General features: G+C 45.8%; 1 protein-coding gene across 2 annotated transcripts in view; it reads left to right on the top strand.

Moving 5' to 3' along the window:
* The window catches only part of LOC139391176 (AFG2 AAA ATPase homolog A), a 123,422-nt gene that overhangs the window by 86,302 nt on the left and 16,422 nt on the right, over positions 1–20,698 (top strand). For both annotated transcript variants that reach the window (XM_071138750.1, XM_071138749.1), the window contains one exon: positions 19,748–19,912. In XM_071138750.1, coding sequence (XP_070994851.1) covers positions 19,748–19,912 — 165 coding nt within the window. The remainder of the gene's footprint in view (positions 1–19,747; positions 19,913–20,698) is intronic.

Here is a 20,698-nt window from a genome sequence, read left to right as displayed (position 1 = left end):
ACATCTGGTCCTTAGAATGTTGTGTCTGAGGAGTTAGTGAATCATGACTGTTCCGTAGACATGGATGCATTGACTTTGCTCAAGGATAAATAGTAGACCAAACAGTTGACAGCTGACTCATACTCCGTACTACACAGTGTGTGTTGCTTTTGATTTTGTGCATTTTTTAAAATTACGGTATTGAACTCTGCACTGTGTGAAGGTCTTCTTATGAATCAAACCTTTCTAGACTAACTATTAGCTAACTAAAATACCTACTGCTTGCAGTACACACTCTTTCTCTCCTCTTCCCTCTCCCTACATCCCTCCCCTTTATCCCCCTCCCGCATTTATCTATCGTAATTTATTTTCTCTCTCCTCTTCCCTCTCCCTACATCCCTCCCCTATATCCCCCTCCCGCTTTTATCTGTCTTCATTTATTTTCTCTCTCCTCTCGCTCTCTAAATTAAATTCAAAGGGCTTTATTGCTCGCTCGCTCTCTCTCTCTCTCTCTCTCTCTCTCTTTCTCTCTCATATATATACACAGTGCATTTCGGAAAGTATTCAGACCCCTTGACTTTTTCCACATTTTGTTACGTTACAGCCTTATTCTAAAATGGATTCAATTGTTGTTTTACCCTCTTCAATCTACACACAATACCCCAAGGCAAAAATGCCATCTAAATATTCAGATCCTTTACTCAGCACTTTGTTGAAGCACCTTTGCCAGCGATTACAGCCTCAATTCTTCTTGGGTATGATGCTACAAACTTGGCACACCTATATTTGGGGAGTTTTTCCCATTCTCTCTGCAGATCCTCTCAAGCTCTGTCAGGTTGGATGGGGAGCGTCACTGCACAGCTATTTTCAGGTCTCTCCAGAGATGTTCGATCCGGTTCAAGTCCGGGCTCTGGCTGGGCCACTCAAGGACATTCAGAGACTTGTCCCGAAGCCACTCCTGCGTTGTCTTGGCTGTGTGCTTAGGGTCGTTGTCCTGTTGGAAGGTGAACCTTTGCCCCAGTCTGAGGTCCTGAGCACTCTGGAGCAGGTTTTCATAAAGGATCTCTCTGTACTTTACTCCATTCATCTTTCTCTCGATCCTGGCCATTCTCATAGTCCCTGCCACCACCATGCTTCACCGTAGGGATGGTATTGACCAGGTGATGAGTGTGACGCTTGGCTATCAGAGTTCAATCTTGGTTTCATCAGACCAGACAATGTTGTTTCTCAGGGACGGAGAGTCCTTTAGGTGCCTTTTGGTCAACTCAAAGCGGGCTGTCATGTGCCTTTCACTGGGGAGTGGCTTCCGTCTGGCCGCTTTACCATAAAGGCCTGATTTGGTGGAGTGCTGCAGAGATGGTTGTCCTTCTGGAAGGTTCTCCCATCTCCACAGAGGAACTCTGGAGCTCGATTTGGCCATGCGGCCAGCTGTAGGAAGAGTCTTGGTGGTTCCAAACTTCTTCCATTTAAGAATGATGGTGGCCACTGTGTTCTTGGAAACCTTCAATGCTGAAGAAATGTTTTGGTACCCTCCCCCAGATCTGTGCCTCGACACAACCCTGTCTCGGAGTTCTACAATTCCTTCCATCTCGTGGCTTGGTTTTATCTCTGACATCCACTGTCAACTGAGGGACCTTATATAGACAGGTGTGTGCCTTTCCAAATCATAGCAAAGGGTCTGAAGGCGTTTTTGTTGTTTTATACATTTGCAAAATGTTCTAAAAACCATTTTTTAGCTTTTTCCTTGTGGGGTATTTTGTGTAGATTGATGAGGGGAAAATAATATGTTAATCAATTTTAGAATAAGGCTGTAACAAAATGTGGAAAAAGTGAAGGGGTCTGAATATATTTCCTGAATGTACTGTATATCCCTGTTTCTCTCTTTCCTCTCCCTACCTCCCTCCTTTTATCCTCCTCCCCCTTTTTATCTCTCTTTCTCCCATTCTGCCTCACTCACTCACTCACACACATTCACTCACTCACTTTTTCACCCAGACATAGATGTTTCTGGAGGAGTGAATGGGACATGTAGATGCAGCTCCTGGGTCTGAATGCCACTTCCTGTTGTGTGAAAGGCGAGCCTGGGGAGCCGGAGCCCTCCTGAAAGTCTTGTTTGCCATTCCTGTGGCTGTGGGGCCGAGCGCCTCTGAAAAGGGAGTCGGGGGGGTGGCTACATCCGTGTTTGCCAGGTGTTCCTTTTGTGATCCTCACCTTGCGTTGAAGTACAGAGAGAGGGAGGAGAGTAGGTGGGGGGGATAGGTAGGGGGGAGAGAGGGAGGAGGCTGGGGGGAGGAAGGAGGGTATGTGGTTGGAAGGAGGGTAGGTGGTTGGAGAGGGGGGAGGGGGAGGTGGGGGGAGAGAGGGATGAGGGTAGGTGGGGGGGAGAGGAAGGAGGGTAGGTGGTTGGAGAGGGGGATGAGGGTAGGTGGAGGGGAGAGAGGAAGGAGGGTAGGTGGGGGGGGGAGGGAGGGGGGTAGGTGGGTGGTGGGGAGGGGAAAAGATTCTGCCATTCTTCTCGTGAGATAATCTGCTGCCGGAGCAGGAAATGGGCTGTGAGGTGTTGTGTAAAGGTGTGTGTGTGTGTGTGTGTGTGTGTGCGTGCATGCGTGTATCTTTGCGTGTGTGTCGAAGGGTGTTGTACTGGGTCTCTACCTGTTTACTTTGTGAAGGTTCATGGGTTATGTGCCTGCTGTTATGCTCAGGTGGTAAAACCATTTTTTTCACAGCCCATCAATGCTGCATTATCAACACTGTATTATCAAAGTCATCATTATTCCACAGTATAACAGCCCTCCCTGCAATAGCATGTAGGAGTGTAGACTATATCCTATTTTTCACATGTTTAATTGTGTACACTAGTGTCTTTTGCATGTATTAGTGCACCATAACAGAATGTTGCTCACACTATGGGTGCAGCTCAAGAGAGATTCAAAGAGGTTTAATATTACTGGATAAATTCACGACTTTTGGGTTTGTTTGTTTTGAGATGAAGCATTTGACAGCATGCGAATAGACCAGTTTATCTATCTTTAGAAACGCAGGGTGTTTTTTTTTTTATGCCGAAAGGAATCACCTAGATCCGGAGTGTTACACAACTGGAGGCGCGGTTAGCTGGCAGAGTTTTAAATGAGCGTACATGACAGAATGTCAGACGGCAAGTGCTACTGCACTTGCACCATTAACCCAGCCATTAGCAACCAGAGCTGGCCACCACACAGATATACAGTTAGGCTGTAGCTTTTGGCTAGCCACTACCTATCTAATTAAAAATCATTTATAAGCCAGTTCCTTGTACATTTCGATAAGCATCTACTTTTGTGTCTGTATACACCACTATTCATGGCACAGTCCAGGAGTGTATAATTAAAATCCAAGGAGCTTACAGTAAGACAAATACAGAAATAGACTTGTGTATGGTGTTGTATTTCACGCACAGTGCCCAAGGTCAGGAAAGTTTCAACTAATATCCTCTTGTAAAATAGAAAACAGGATATACGACTATTACTGATTTGAGTCTAGTGTACTGAGAGTGAGTGTCTTGGAAAGAGCAGTGTCAGATTATTCCGATGGTCCTGGTCGGTCCCTGGATTGGAGATGCTGCTGGAAGTGGTGTTGGAGGGCCAGTAGGAGGCACTCAATGCCCCAGGGCAGCGATTGGGGACATTGCCCTGTGTAGGCTGCCGTCTTTCGGGTGGGACGTTAAACGTGTGTCCTGACTCTCTTTGGTCACTAAAGATCCCATGGCACTTATCATAAGAGTAGGGGTGTTAACCCCGGGGACCTGGCTAAATTCCCAATCTGACTCTCATACCATCATGGACACCTAATCATCCCCAGCTTCCAATTGGCTCATTTATCCTCTCTTCTCTCCCCTTTAACTATTCCCCAGGTCGTTGCTGTAAATGAGAATGTGTTCTCAGTCAACTTACCTGGTAAAATAATGGTTAAATAAATAAAATACAAATCGTACAAATTGTATGCTCTACAACATTGGTTATGTTCATAATGGTGATATTCCATAGGTTCTTTGGCCAGCACTGAAAGCGAGATCTACCACAGGCACATATTGATTAGGTAATTAATACCAAAGTAAATTAATATGGATTAGAGGGGTACTGGTATTAGGTCAATGGCACAATATGAGTGTTTCGGTTTGTATTGTAAATATGCACTATTTCCGCTATGAGTTTTACTCTGTTGTAAATCCAATATTGTCTGTCTGGCGTAAAGAATGATAATGCTAGTTGGGATGATTGACCTTGCGGCTGGAGTCTGTTTTGTAGCTTGTGGCGCAGTCTGTCACTATATCTGTTGCCGGGTCCACTCTCTCCTGCGTTGTCCAAGCTTGCCCCCTCAGTCATCACCATGGCGACAGACAGTCTGATCTGGAATGTTGCTCAGCATTAGTGAGGCTTTGCTACCACCACCACCACCCAACCCCACCCCTAACCCCTGAAAAGTATCTGAAAGTATAAATTAGGGCCACCCTCCACCCGCCTCCCCTTCACATAACTCATGCGATCTTAACTCGGAACACACCAATTCGACCAGATTCCACTTTCTCAAATTGCAGAAAAATGCTTCTCTGACGGGCCTCCTCCTCTTGATTGGGGCTATTGTTTCACGCCTTAAACCTCCCTCCTCCCTGTGCTGTCTGCCCCTCTTTGCCATTGCTTGACAATAAACACACTTTTATCCAAGCCAGAGTCCTTGGACAGGTAACTCCCTGGCAACACTGCAGAAGTGCTTTGTCTCTGTATGTCTAGACAGAGATAAATACAATTTTAAAAAAGGAAATGTGCTATATAAAATGAAAAACGTTTATTGGATCGTTCTTCCATTAGATGGAATGATGTGGTCTGGACTTCCACTATCCAGATGCACATATACAAGAGTTTACTACGTTTCTTCATATTGCTACTTTTGATGGAATGACATATGCTTTTTAATTGAACGACGATGATATTTTACCTTGTAATCTATGTATCGGAATATGCTGGTCATGCTAGCCATGTTATAAGGAAAACTATCTAATGCCATCGAGTTGTCCTTGATGAAAAGAAATGTTGGTGACAGACGGTTTGGTTTAGGATAGACAGAAAGGGAGGTGGAAGAAAAGTGGAGGAGCGAGAGGGCAAGTAGAGAGTGAAGGGGTACGAAATCAAGAGAGCGAGAGGTGCAAATCACTCTGAATGACAGGACACAATTAGACAACAGCTGGTGCCGCACACCCAGTGAGGCTCTTTAGTGCCCTCCTCCCCTCAGCTGTGATTCAGCATTGCCTTCCTGATCCCCACATCCATGGTCTCCGTGCCCCACCATCCATGTCCTTTCCTCATTGACCCATCCCAATTCCTGTTCCAACCCCCATTCTCCTCACTGTGGTATATATCTAGCACCAATCCCAGACCATATTTTCAATTTGTTTCACAGGGCTCTTTTCTGTTAACTCTTCTGTTTGCATTTGTATCCTTACTCTTAGACTACTTCAAAACGTTTTGGGCTGGAGTTTTCCTCCAGACCTTGAAGTCAGTAGTGTAGAGATGTAGCAATGGCATCGGTAAAACACTGTCAAGATCCTGTGAACTCGTATTGTGCACATCAAATTGTTAAGGAATTCTATTTTTATGCTCGTAATCGTCTCTGCTCACCAAAAGACTAGCCAAGTATCTCAGCTCATCTTAGCTGCATTATATTTCAATGGGAAGTTCCTAAAAAAAGATCAATGATTTAGGAAAGAGGTCAATGATCACCACATAAATCATGTTCCACTGCAAAGGAGGGTTCGGGAGCAGATGTGTCTTCAGCACTTGGCAGAGGGTTGCTTACCCGGATCAAAAAAAGCCCAACCCTCCGACCATAAACATGTCCTCCCTCAACCCCAAACGGTGGCTAAACAGGACCAGCCCTGGTGCACAGCACGCCTCCCCCTCCTTCCCTCTCTCTCTCTTTCAACACATCCCTCTCTCAACTTCCTTCCTGTCCCGCCCTCTGGATTTTAATACCTGCCTGTCATGTTTTCTTCCCTTCACCAGACCCTTGCTGCGCATCTAGTAATTACCACAGCACCAAGAAAACCCTTTCATTTAAAGGATTGGCAATTATCTCAGAGAACACAATGAAATTGTTTCCCCTTTTGGAGGAAGGGGATGTTTGAACCCGTACGGTGCAGAATGTTGTGTCGCCTTGCTCTTGAAGCAGGGGAGCGGAGGTGGAGTCAGGGAAAAGGGCTTTGTAGATGCTTTTCTTTTTCACATGCTCAGATATGTGATTATCACAAAGAGGCTGGGATACAACGAGGGTCAAGTGTTAGGCATTTATTGCTCTGATTTGTTCCTTGTTGTAAAGTCACAGGATGGCCCGTTCCTGGCCGATATGCCGCTCTAGGCTAGACCAAAAAAATGGTTGTCCTCCTATCCCCGAAAAAGTAGAATAGTAACCTAGGCTATACAGTGTCGCCCCGCAATGCACTTTTATGAATGCCTATCCGTGTGGTTTGTAGTTGCATTGGCTTTATAGTCCTGATACCTGACAGAGCATGCATGGCAATAGGCCTAGCTGATTGAGTTGAGGCTGTCGGTGAAAAGCATCTAAAATATGTGTAAAGATAATGTGTCTTGACTATAATTTGAAATGTTGAGACAAGAAGAAAGGGAGGGATGGGTGGCGACGATATAGACGCATATCTCATGATAATTCATAAAGTAGGATTCCTGTCCTGTTGTGCGCAAAGTGCCCATTTGGGGATGTTTGATTTCTGACCACCCCTATTGAGCTTCTCAGTAATTTTTTCTTCACCTCACACAGTAAGTTAACAAAGTCTGTTTTTTTAACATCCATTGCGAATGACAGGCTAATTGTTCCTCATAGTATTTGAAAAATCTTTCCCACACTCTCCCTCGATAGTCATCAAGCCATGGTGTGAAAGAGCAAAATATCATTCTCTGAGGATCCCATATATCCAGTGGAAATGTCATAAAATGGCTGAACAGTTTTCCATAGCGTAAAAACAGCTGTATGTCCCGAGCTCACTGGCACAGGAAACTCTGATTGCCAGGAATAGGCAAGTTGATACAATGTTGCAAGTTCACTATTGACAGCTTTGGGATTAACCCAGTTGATTGATTTGATACAATGTTGGACTTCACTAACGATAGCTCAAGTCAAGACAGATAGAAAGGGAGGCAGACAGGCGGAGTAGATAGATGAATGTGATTGAAAGAACCTGAATTTTCATCAGGATATTTTCTACTGTTTTTATTTGTCAGCTTTATGCATTTTTTTTTTACTTAGTTGACGATAGTCTATAGGCCAAGTAACTTCTAACTCTGAGTTCCATGCGCTCATTTCTTTAGCTGCAAATGGCTCACGGTGGAGGCCTATCGATGTGTCCATATGATAGAGTCCGGTGTACTCGCATTAGTTGAATTTTACAGTGCCTTGCCAGATTTCTTCACAATCTATTATATTACAAAGTGGGATTAAAATGGATATAATTGTCTTTTTTTGTCAACAATCTGCTCAAAATACTCGGTCAAAGTGGAAGAATTATTTTTTTAAAGATTAATAAAAAATATATCACTCAAATATAGTCGTTGCATAATTATTCAGCCTCTTTGTTTAGGCAAGCCTAAATTAGTTCAGGAGTAAAATATAGCTTAACAAATCACATAATAAGATACATGGACTAAGATTAGGGGTCGACTTTATTTTTTAAAAGTTGTACAGATCAGCCTCCCGGGTGGCGCAGTGGTTAAGGGCGCTGTACTACCAGAGACCCTGGGTTCGCGCCCAGGCTCTGTCGTAACCGGCCGTGACTGGGAGGTTCGTGGGGCGACGCACAATTGGCCTAGCGTCGTCCGGGTTAGGGAGGGCTTGGCCGGTAGGGATATCCTTGTCTCATCGCGCACCAGCGACTCCTGTGGTGGGCCGGGCGCAGTGTGCGCTAACCAAGGTGCACGGTGTTTTCTCCGACACATTGGTGCGGCTGGCTTCCGGGTTGGATGCGCGCTGTGTTAAGAAGCTGTGTGGGTTGTGTATCGGAGGACGCATGAAAGTCAACCTTCATCTCTCCCGAGCCCGTACGAGAGTTGTAGCGATGAGACAAGATAGTAGCTACTAAAACAATTGGATACCACGAAATTGGGGTGAAAAATAGGTCAAATTAAATACATAACATTTTTTTTAAGTTGTACAGATCAGGGTTGGGTTATAAAAAAATATCCAAAACTTTGAACATCCCATGGAGCACCATTAAATGCCAAGACAGGGCCGTCCACCAAAACTCACGGACCAGGCAAGGAGGGCATTGAACAGAGTGGCAACAAAGAGACCAAAGATAACCCTGATGGAGCTGCAAAGCTTTACAGTGGATATTTGAGTATCTGTCCATAGGACCACTTTAAGCCGTACACTTCACAGAGCTGGGCTTTATGGAAGAGTGGCCAGAAAAAAGCCATTGCTTAAAGACAAATATAAGCAAACATGTTTGGTGTTCGCCAAAAGGCATGTGGGGGACTCCCCGAGCATATGGAAGAAGGTACTCTGGTCAGATGAGACAAAATGTTTGCTTTTTGACCATCAAGGATAACGCTATGTCTGGTGCATACCCAACACCTCGCATCACCCCGAGAACACCATCCCAACATTGAAGCATTGTGGTGGCAGCATCATGCTGTGGGGATGTTTTTCATCAACAGGGACTGGGAAACTTTTTGAAGAACTTTCAGAATTGAAGGAATGATGGATGGCTCTAAATACAGGGAAATTCTTGAGTAAAACCTGTTTGTCTTCCAGAGATTTGAGACTGGGACAGAGGTTCACCTTCCAGCAGGACAATGACCCTAAGCATACTGCTAAAGCAACACTTGAGTGGTTTAAGGGGAAACATTTAAATGTCTTGGAATGGCCTAGTCAAAGCCCAGACCTCAATCCAATTGAGTATCAATGACTTAAAGATTGCTGTACATCAGCGGAACCCATCCAACTTGAAGGAGCAGGAGCAGTTTTGCCTTGAAGAATGGACAAAAATCCCAGTGGCTAGGTGTGCCAAGCTTATAGACACATACCCCAAGAGACTTGCAGCTGTAATTGCTGCAAAAGGTGTCTCTACAAACTATTGAGGGTGGGGGGGGGTGAATAGTTATTCACGCTCAAGTTCTGTTTTTTTTTGTATAATGTCTTGTTTGTTTCACAATAAAAAATATTTTGCATCTTCAAAGTGGTAGTTATGTTGTGTAAATCAAATGATACTTTTGCAAGCTGGTGTAAATCTTTTGTCTTGCCTGTTCACCCTCTGAATGGCACACATACACAATCCATGTCTTAATTGTCTCAAGTCTTAAAAATCATTATTTTTTTTCTACACTGATTGAAGTGGCTTTAGCAAGTGACATCAATAAGGGATCATAGCTTTCACCAGCATTCATACCTGGTCAGTCTGTCATGTGTTCTTCATGTTTTGTACAGTAGATGTATATCCTCTTTCTAACGTATAGGCTACGTGATTCATGTTAGATGACTTTGACGGAGCTTTGGTGGAGCGCCACAGCCCTGCGTTACTCCAACCGCACCATGGAGTGGCGGCACTGGGAATGGATGAGATGCATATTTTGCGCCTTTGGCAAGGTGGGCACTTCTTATCATGGGGCGGCATCAACGCTCACCTTAATAGCCCATATACCACTGGGTGAGAGACGTTTTCATTGTTTTGGGGCAGAATTATTTAAAGTGTTGTTGGAGGTGCGTCTTGGTCAGTTTAGCTCTGGGCGGCTGCCTAATGGGCGGGCCGGCCCTGAGTCTCAGCTCTTAAAATATGAATGTGGTTGGGAGAAAGAGGCTGAAATAGCTACCTTTGCACAGCTTGATTTAGTGGCATGGCCTCCTGTTAACCTCAGCGGGAAAACTATATAGTTGTTAAGGCCATTGTAATTAATAGCTTTATGGTACCTTGGGCCACTCAATGGATGCCAACCAAACTTGATCCTTACAGTGCCATGACATTCGGCTGCTACCCCACGCACACCGGAGGCAAATCGACAAACCTACTACTCTACGATTGGTGTTGTCTTTTCATACGTGTCAGTATGTGGAAGGGTTGGGGAGCTCAATGCATGAACAGTCGGTCGCAGGCTTGAGCAACTTTAACCAACATTATTTCGTACAAAATAACAGCAATGGAGCTTAGCACAGGGAAAAATAGAGGAAAGAAATGAAGATGTAAATTGTACCTTTACTGATATTCATTTTTGTTCTCCGTACTTGATATGACTACAGGAGTAACATGGCTAGTATAGCAAGGCACTGTGCTGGATGGGGTCTTCAACTTATTCCCTTTTTTTTGCCCCACCACCACAGTGTTCGGTTTGTGAGGTGCCCCTACTGTGCCTGTCTGGAAGTTCCACCTGTTGTTTTTACGCCTCCTGCCCTCCCATCTGTGGGGAGAAGAGTTTGGCCGGAACACCCGGTTGCCTCGGCAACACTGCAAGCACACACTGCTACCGCAGCGGATTGGAACAGGAACCAACCTATCTATGTCAGTCTGCAGGCAGGATCTGGGCCATTCCTTGTGTTAACAGATTATCTGGTTTCCATTCAAACGGGTCGGGTATCGCAGCTTGGCTTTCTGGGAAAGCGACCCCAGCCAGCCTGCTTCTTTTTTCTTTTTACCCCAGAGCTCCCTCTCCTACCATATCCTGTCCTAATTATGCACTCTTTTGTGCGTACATTTTTTGTTGTGCTTCTCTCTCAATTCACTCTCTCCTTCTTGCTCTCTACTTGAAGAGATGAGGAAAGAGATTTTGAAGTTTGGAGTCTGTCAAGGTGCTGTCCTTGATCCCCCTCCCCCCTCCACAACACACTCCACCCCCCCATCCTCTCTGTGTCTGAAAGGGAATACTGTGTTTTCAGTGCATAAAAGGCTTGGCACTGTCAACAGGGTGTATCCACCGGGGCCCGTTGAACACACTTGGAGTGGAGCTTCAGTGTTTCTGCAGTACGGGGGGAGAGAGGGTTGGAGTGGGCCAGGAAAAACGTGGGAGGGAGGGAGGCAGCTGGTAGGGATTACCAGCCGGAATGATAGGGTACACAATTACAAACATACAGAGTGTTGTACGGATGTACGGAGCAACACTCTGCCAATGATATTGCGTGGTTTTGGAAAGGGGGGCAGGTTCTCTGGTTGGTGGATTGGGTGGGATGGTGTGTGGTGGGAGAATAGCTAGACAGGTAAGTGGGCGGTTTGTTCAGGCGTCAGGTGGAAGATGGAGGTTGGTGGGGTGTGTTTGGGAGGAGCATGGGGGGGGGGCAGGAGAAGGGCAGAGGTGTTGTGTACACAATGGGCATGTAAACCAAGTGGGCACTCCGTTGTGACAAAACAGGTTTCGTCGCCCTCGCGCAGGGTCTGATTATGGGGCCAAGCCATTGAAAAAAGGGAGAGGATGACCTTGTCTACCTCGAAATCCAAACACAGGTCTTCACATGCGGGGGGATTTTTTTTATCTCTTTCATTCTCTCTCTCCCTCTCTCTTTTTCTGGGTGTTCAAACACAGGGGCAGCTAATTGCTATTTTGAGAGCTAGATATAGCCCAGATATTATTTTTTCTTAATTAAGCCTGTTGACAGGGTTTCCCGGTCTAGTTGCTCCCACCCACCCCCTTCTGCCTCCTACATCCACAGGTACCCACCCTTTTGGATGCTCCCCCCGTCCACCCCTGTCCTTGCCTGGCCGACTCAATTGGTGCTCATGGGCACCTGCCAGACCAAAGGAGGGGGACAGGATGGAAGGATTATGGAGAGGGAGAAAGAGTACTCTTTATGTCATCTCTCACTCTCGCACTCTCTATCTCACACACACACGCCCAGGACTCCCTCCCCACCATCGTCTCAGCTTGGGATAAAGCAGTGATATTCAAAGCCGGGGTCATGACCCCTGGTGGGGTCGTAGGGGAACTGCAGTGGAGTCGCCAAAATAAAATACATGGGTTTTTTTTAAGAAACAAAAATTGAAGAGTACAGATTATTGTGTGGGACAATATACAAACATTTTTGAGAAAAGACCAGGTTTATGGAGTAAATGTATTTACTTGTTTCTTTTAATTTGATAAGAGATGGAAATATAATGAATTGAATGTTATTTGTTAATGTAAAAATCAAAATTAACCAATTTTAAGGTTGTGCCATTAGATTTGGGGTGGGGTCGCGAGAAAGTCTTGCTAAAAAAATCGCTTCCCCAGAAATGAGTGCAGAAAAAATGGGGTCCCTGCTGAAAAAGTTTGAATCCCACTGGGGTAAAGGGTAAACAAGCTAATGTTTATATTTCACGGAAGTGGAAACTGATCCGACTGAGTCAGCCTCGTCACTCAGCAATGTGTGTGTTTATGTTTGTCTCTCTGTGTGTATGCACGTAAGTAGGCCTCGATGTGAGTGAGAGCGCATGTGTTGCAAGTGCGTGCCTGTGTGTGTGTGTGTGTGTGTGTGTGTGCGTGTGTGCGTGTGTGCGTGTGTGCGTGTGTGTGTGTGTGTGTGTGCAAGCTTGAGGCTGTGTGTGTTTTACAGGTATGTTTTCGAAACTATTGAGTGTGTGTGTGTATTCAGGAAGCTGAGGTGATTCTTTCAGCACCCTGCCAGCAGGCTGACCTGTGTCTGATGCCGGTGATTACTGTGACGATAATGGCATCTGGGAGCATGAGGGAGTGCTGGTGTGAAAGACAAAAACAAATGCAAACCAAGGTGATAGCCACCGAGACTACAGAACACCTGAAGCCTTCATATTAAAACATCAAATGAAGAAAAAGAAAACCCCTTGAACTCCTACTCTTAAAAGTCCTATTTTTCCATCACTCCTACATGACAGAGAGGAGGAGGAGGAGGACAAGGGCCGCCAGAGAAACACAATGCGCTCAGGGTTGCGTGTTAGGAACCAGCTGAATGGCACCGGGCATAATGAGAGCCTGGCGGGGACCCTGAGGTGGGCTGGCACCTGCAGTCTGGCTGGAGGGGAAGGGAGAGCAGGGTGGGTTGGGGAGAGCTGGGTCACCCCCACCCCACCCCTTTCCCCAGGCCCGGTCCACGTCCCCCACAACAGCACTTCCTCCTTCTTCCCATGCCCTATTAGCAGTCTTGACGGGGTGGCCACCCCTCTCGCCTCTCCCCCTCGTTAGATCTTCACCCCTCATGCAGCTTGTGACTCCGCTTGGCATTTGGGACCTCAGGTGCGTAGTTATATTTTGTTCAGTTTGCCATGCCAAATGATATCTAACCCTCCCACTCCAGTATCCATGCACATTGTAAACATGGTATTGGCTCTGACCCTGGAACTGACCCTGTATATAGCTTACTTACTTTCTCGTGTTCTTCTTATTTCTATTTCTCATGTTGAAAAAAAATATATTTATTTCTGCATTGTTGGGAAAGAGCCAGCAAGAAAGGCATTTCACTGTAGTTGTGCATGTGACCATAAAAACTTGAAATCTTGACAGTCAGATTCTCTGTACTTCGGTTTGAGAGCTTTTCCTCGTTATTGTCATATCTCAAAAACAGTCGGTGCATTTCTTTCAGCAGTCAGTTTTATGAATAGTCGTTTAATTTCTCCCCGAAGACCCCCCCAACACACACACACACTAGGTCACAAGCTGAGGCATACAACGGGACATCGCAGTGTGACAGAAGTTATGAGGAACTTGAATGTACCAAAAGGAGGGGAGATGGAGGAAAATACATCTGTGGTTGTGTCCGTCTGTCTGCAGGGTCATGTGACAGGTCTGGCTGGAGTGGCAGTTCTGCACACACCATAGGGGACTGTCAACCCTCTAATTAGAACTTGTAAGGGGGAGGCGGGTGTACGTTTGTGGCTGAGAGGATGGTGAAGTGCAACCTGCAGCACTTGTACTAAATGTATTTTTTATGTTTGGTTATCATTATGGGAGAGCCACTGGGAGGGGGGGGGGGGGAAGAGGCTGCAACTATTCACAGCTGTGAAGATATTTCCTTCACCCCCTGTACCCAGCACCCTCTGTACCCAGCACCCTCTGTACCCAGCACCCTGTGTTCCCAGCACACCGTGTTCCCAGCACCCCGTGTTCCCAGCACCCCCTGTTCCCAGCACCCCCTGTACCCAGCACCCCCAGTACCCAGCAACCCCTGTTCCCAGCACCCCCAGATCCGCTCTGTTTGTTGTCACTGGACTTCCGCTTGTTAAATGAAATTCGGAAGCCCTTGCTTTCGTCCGTCATCCCCCATAAGAAGGGGGATGAAGAAGGCTGGTACTGTAAAAAAGAGGGGACTGTTTTGAGGGGGGGGGTGAAAGACAAGATAAATATTTCTGACATTTTGAGAGGGGAGGCGCTGGTAACGAGTTGGCCGGCGCAAGGGCCACCACATCAAACCAGGCCACTTTATGGGTTCTGACGGATTGTGGAAACCAGACATTGATAGTTTACACCTAACGCAATCCCCTTATAATTCAACTGTGAACTGTGGACTGGACAGCTCACAGGATACACCTCTCTGGTAAGCAAACATACATGTATTTTATGGCAGCTGTTTTACTGCTATTTTATTCCGGGCTCCAGTGACCTGACATTTCAACGGGGCTCGGCCTAATTTCCTCTCCTTTTCTTCACCTTTTTGTTTTTTTTGGTGGCTCACTCCCACTTAACCCACATGTCCCTTTATTTCTGTGTTTAACGTTTGTCTTGGCTATTTTTGTGTCCTATCCAAATAAATGTAGACACTTTTTGACAGCGGCCATTTTGAGTGAGTGTTGCAAGAGTTGTGAGGTGCTCAGGGGGTTGTTTTAGAGCCTGGCAATTTAACTACACACCCAGCAGCTGTGGCCGTATTAGCTCGGACCTCCCCCCCCCCCCCCCCCCCCCCCCCCCCCCCCCTAGGAGGCATCCCCATAAGTGGGATGCAGCTGCTACCATCCTACCAGCCCACCCTCTCACCTGGTCCACACCCGGTATGTGACAGTGAACCGCACCTGTCTCACACACACACACACACACACACACACACCTCCTAAAAGAGGGGCCTATGTTAACGTGGTGCTTCCGTTAATTCCCAAACACTCTACGACAAACCAAGGAACATGACAGGTGTTTGTGGTCAGCTGTGAACCAACGCGTCCTGTGGTTTTGGTCCTGCACGATCTACTCACAATTGCTAGATGTAAACATTCTGCAACAGACTGTGATTGGGGCAGCAGGTGCCATAAGGGGTGTTAACAGGTACCAGAGCAATCCCTTCTTGGACATCGTGGCCTCGCCTGTCCCAAACAAGTTTGACTCCAGGGCAAAACCAGTCTGAAAGCCTCTAATCAGACTGAAAGCCTCTAATATTTTGATCTGATCCCAATTCTCCCTTCCTCTGCCTCTCTCTCTTTTGTAACCCTCTCCACAATGTTATTGGGTGGCACCAACTCCTACCGCCTGCCCCCCACTCCTGTCCCCTGCCCTCCCTAAAGACACCATCTCCTATGCACCCCCCTGGTCTGATGGTGTGGACCAGCTGCACGGTGTGCGTTGTTGTGCTCCCACTTTATCTCTGTAGTGTCCCCGACCAGCATAGTTGCAGGGTGGCCCATGTATCTCCACCGTGGAAGGGAGTGAGTCACCTGGGCCTCTGCGGATTGCAGACTGACAGGTTTAGGAAACCACATAGAGCGGATGCCTTTGGGGCAGGGAAGAGACTCCACTAATGCCTCAGCCAGCCATACTCCCAGCCAACCAGCGTGGGGAAATGTCCCTTTCAAAGAAGAAGATAACAATCAAGCATAAAAAAGGATGTGGCATGACAAAAGGATTCTGTATGTGGATTTGATGGCTCAGTTGTTTGGAGCATGATGCATGGTAGCACCAGGATTGTGAGTTTGATTCCTGCAATGGACCACATATAAGCCTACTGAACCACATATAAGCCTACTGAACCACATATAGGCCTACTAAAACACATATAGGCCTACTGAACCACGTATAGGCCTACTGAACCACATATAAGCCTACTGAACCACATATAAGCCTACTGAACCACATATAGGTCTACTGAACCACATATAGGCCTACTGAACCACGTATAGGCCTACTGAACCACGTATAGGCCTACTGAACCACTTATAGGCCTACTGAACCACTTATAGGCCTACTGAACCACTTATAGGCCTACTGAACCACTTACAGGCCTACTGATCCACATATAGGCCTACTGAACCACTTATAAGCCTACTGAACCACATATAGGCCTACTGAACCACTTATAAGCCTACTGAACCACATATAGGCCTACTGAACCACTTATAAGCCTACTGAACCACTTATAAGCCTACTGAACCACATATACTGTAGGTCTACTGAACCACATATAGGCCTGCTGAACCACATATACTGTAGACCTACTGAACCACATATACTGTAGACCTGCTGAACCACATATACTGTAGACCTACTGAACCACATACAGTGCATTCGGAAAGTATTCAGACCCCTTGACTTTTTCCAAATTTTGTTACATTTTTTTAACAAGGCTTTAATGTATTAAATAAATAAAAATCCTCATCAATCTACACACAATACCCCATAATGACAAAGCGATTTTTTTAGATTTTTGCATGTTTATACGTTTAAAAAAATGGAAATACATTAGTTACGTAAGTATTCAGACCCTTTGCTATGAGACTCGAAATTGAGCTCAGGTGCATCCTGTTTCCATTGAGATGTTTCTACAACTTGGACTCCACTAGTAAATTCAAGAAATTCAATTTCTTGGACATGATTTGGAAAGGTTCAGTAGGCCTACAGTGCATTTGTTCAACACTTTTTTGGTTACTACATGATTCCATATGTGTTATTTCATAGTTTTGATGTCTTCACTATTATTCTACAATGCAGAAAATAGTTTTAAAAAAATTAAGAAAAACCCTTGAAAGAGTAGACGTGTCCAAACTTTTGACTGGTATTGTATGTCTAAAGAAATGTTACAGAGAGGTAGTGGCCTTCAGAGATAGGAAGTAATCTGTCGTTATAGCGTAATCACTTCTCGAGGAGGATCGCAATCCCTGGAATGATTACTGTTGTTATCGGCAGTGAAAAACTTGGCTGGCAGCGAGCGGGCGAGGCTTTTTTTTCAACCTGTTTTGATCAGGCGGACTGAAGCCACTATACTGTATCCTGACTTTTTTTCTGCGATTGCAAAGTATTTTGAAGTATTTGGTGGAACGTTCCCATCTGATGTCTCCATGTTGAGATGCAGAGGTTCATGATCAGTGTGACTATTTATCTTCATAGTTAACTCAGAGAAGAGTATGGGCTACTGTGATAACCTCATACTTTGAATATAGGTACCTTATTCAACAATAACTGCAGTGTTTCTTCTCTGTGACGTTTTGAGAGTTGTTAGCCTGAGGTTATAGTGGGTTTTGTCAGTGTCCTCTGCTCCAGCTGTCTTTATACCTCCCTGCCTCTGCCCCCCCCCCCTTGTCCCCCCTCCATCACTGTCTTTCTTCTGTCAAGCCAAGGCTTCAGGTGGAAGGATGGCGTTACGAAAGAGCCCGTCAACGCTTGCCCGACATGCCAAGCCAAGTATTTTTCTTTTGGGGTCCTGCCCCACCCCCCCACCCCCCGGATCCTTGAAAACAGGAAGTGTATCTTGTTAAGTGATGGATGGGCCCCTGCTCTTCCTGAGTGGACCAGAAAAAAATACCTTTGCCTCCAGGGATGTCAAATGAGTTTAGCAGTCTCAAAAGCCCAGAGTTGGGTCTGTTTGTGTGAGCACCTGGATAATTGGGAGTGTGCATGTGTAGCTTTTTGTACGTGCGTGAATGTGTGTGTTTTTATGGTAGAGCAAGCGTGCAACTTTGCTTGTAGGAAATACCCAGAAAGTCTGTTGCAAGCAACATCTAGGGTTAACGAACATAAATGGATTTAGCATGTTGAGCTCGATCATCTTAACACTCAGTTCTCCCCGGTGTGTCCTGTTAGGCTAGTTGTGTTGTGGAGGCTGTGTGTGTGTGTCTGTCTGCCTGTGTGTGTGAGGGGTCGGCAAGTTTGCTCTGGCATGCGGCCGCCACATACTTCCAGGGAGATCAACTCCGGAAGTGTCCCTGGCACGTCCACAGTGGAGCGGAGTACGCACTTCGGCGACAATCAACCACAGCCCCCCACCCCCTCCTCTGTCCCCCCTGTGGGAAGAGCGATGACAAAGAAGAGACAGCCTCACGTGTTTTTGTTCCAGACACACGTTGTCAAGCTACTCTGGCCCCTAGCCAGCATGGACCTTTATTATTTTCCTTTGGCAGTGGCCCTGGGGCCTGTTCATCTCCCCCATCCTAATCACAGTGACATTGTTGTCTTCCTATTCATGTTGGTAGCGCATAGCAGGGCGGATCCAAGTGGAGGAATCTGGACAACCCAACAACAACAAAAAATGATCCTCTCGTGATACATCGTTAATTTGTTAGCCAGACTGTTATGGTTACGTCAACAACAACAAAAATTCTCCCCCCATTTGCAAACGTTCCGCACAGGGAAGCGCAGACAGATTTTAAATATGTACATATAGGAAGGAAGTCTCTGGGCTTGAAAGTCCTTTGTATATCCAGAAGGTTATAGCAGGGGATGTGACGAGGACGTAAACAAAAAATTGAAAGGCTGTGGGCTAGGTCACTGCTCACCAGAGGCACAGACATTACTTCCACCTCTGCAGGCCCGTCTGTCTGTCTGTGCTGAGCAGCCAACTGTCCCTCTATGACATCAGGGAAGAGAGACTGCAGTGGTTGGAGGGATATTTTTGGGTCGGCAACATATTTTTATATATTTTTTTTAGGATTTTAGTTTTTGGTAAAATAATTGGAATTTAGCTTTGAGTTTAATTTAGAAAATTTGTCCCCAAGTATTCCCACAAATAAAAAAGAGACGTGATCTTGTCACAATGTAATCGAGATATGAAATGTTTGTTATTTTCAAAAATAATCTCTGTTGAGGATTAGTTGTGGTCAATTTGCAGTGTACAAATTATTATAATTATATTCCAGACCCGACTATTCGCTCCAAACAAAAAACGACCCGCAGCTAAATCTAGTTGCCTACCCGTGCACTAGGTTGTGGGGAGGAAAGCTATTCTGTTTGCCCCTTGCAACTGATGATCCGGCTGTGTTTAGCCATGTTAACTTCCTTTCCAAGAGCAATGACGGCCTTCAGTCAATATTGAAGGACTTAAATGCCTTCCTAACAAACTAGTTCAGAATAGTTCCCTTCATCTTTTCTTTCTCGGAGATAAACCAAAACAGTATTCTTACCTCCACTGCAAGACGACGTGTTAGAACGAATATTCACCTGCGATTTCCTTTCTTCCGTTTCACATGGTAAACAATAGTTGAAATGTGCATTCTTTCATCCAGTGTTGTTTTTCTGTGCCTTGGAAACTGGCGTATGGTGTGGACTTTGATTGGATATGGTCCTCCTGAGACTGCACACGGCCTCCATTTGGAATAATAATCTTCACGCTTGATTTGAGCTGATCAGGCCTTGCTTCTGGGCAAGTTTACCACACCTGCGATCAGTGCTTGGAATTTTTCTCGTCTCAGGTTCCTGACAAGAGAGATGGAGGGAGGGAGTAAGAGAGAAGGATAGGTGGAAAGATGTATTTATTGATTGATTGATTGATTGATTGATTGATTGATGAAGACTCCATCCTCAAAGGGATGTTTGTCACCCAGCAGCAGAGACAATCACACACACATGACTAACAGCTCATTTCCCTCACTTCTGTTGCCTAGGCCCTGATGCGTCCGGGTCGACTGGACCGGATAGTGTACGTCCCTCTACCGGACGGCCCCACGCGACGGGAGATCTTCGCGCTGCAGCTCCGCAGCATGCCCGTGGACCAGGACATGTGTCTGGATGACCTGGTGACCCGAACGGAAAAGTACTCCGGAGCAGAGGTGAGACAAACAGTACTGATTTATGGTTGCAAATAAACAACACGTACTCTATAATAAGTCATTTTACGGTAGAATACATAGAAGATGCAGGATGTAATACACGTTGTAATGTAATAACGATTCTGGGGCTCATCTCCCATTGACATCAATGCGTAGTTTACGCAAAAATCTAAGTTACACATATGCAGATCTCAAGTTAGGATTTCACCTCATTGTGATTAGCATTGAGAATGTGATATTGAATGTAAGAATATCAGCACTAGTGCCCGTATGTGTTTTTATATCAAATGAAAAGGACACGTCCAGGAACAATTCTGCCATTTAGTCATGGATGGCGGCAAATTGTTTTTTTATTAGACCAAATGATCGAGGATTTTAGTCCAGGTTTGAATCAATTCCTTGAAGTGAGATTTATCGAAGGCATGCTACCTGATTCATGGTTGGCCACCCTGGCAAGAGCCGGACTGTCCGAGAAAAATCGGCTAAGACAAACCCAACACGGAGACCGTAAAGTCAAGTTCAACATGGGGAGAAAAATATTGAGGTGAAAGACTCTCTCTCTCTCTCCTCGTTGTTATTGTTTTTAAGCCTACCTTTTAACGATTACAGGAAATAAGAGAGCGGTGGCCAGCGTTCGCAAGGAGATGTTGTTCGCCTTCCACTGTCTGTTTTATGTCTGTGCTGTGTCAAGGGCCTCGTGATCGCACCGCTGAGGGACTCGCAGCGAGCACACAAACACTCCATTGTGCGACAGGCTTGTCTCTTGACGTTGGGCTGGGGTGTGAA

Source organism: Oncorhynchus clarkii, chromosome 31, assembly GCF_045791955.1.
Source record: "Oncorhynchus clarkii lewisi isolate Uvic-CL-2024 chromosome 31, UVic_Ocla_1.0, whole genome shotgun sequence".
NCBI classification, from domain to species: domain Eukaryota; kingdom Metazoa; phylum Chordata; class Actinopteri; order Salmoniformes; family Salmonidae; genus Oncorhynchus; species Oncorhynchus clarkii.
The sequence above is the reverse complement of the archived record's forward strand: the minus strand, read 5'-3'. Positions and strand labels throughout refer to the sequence as shown.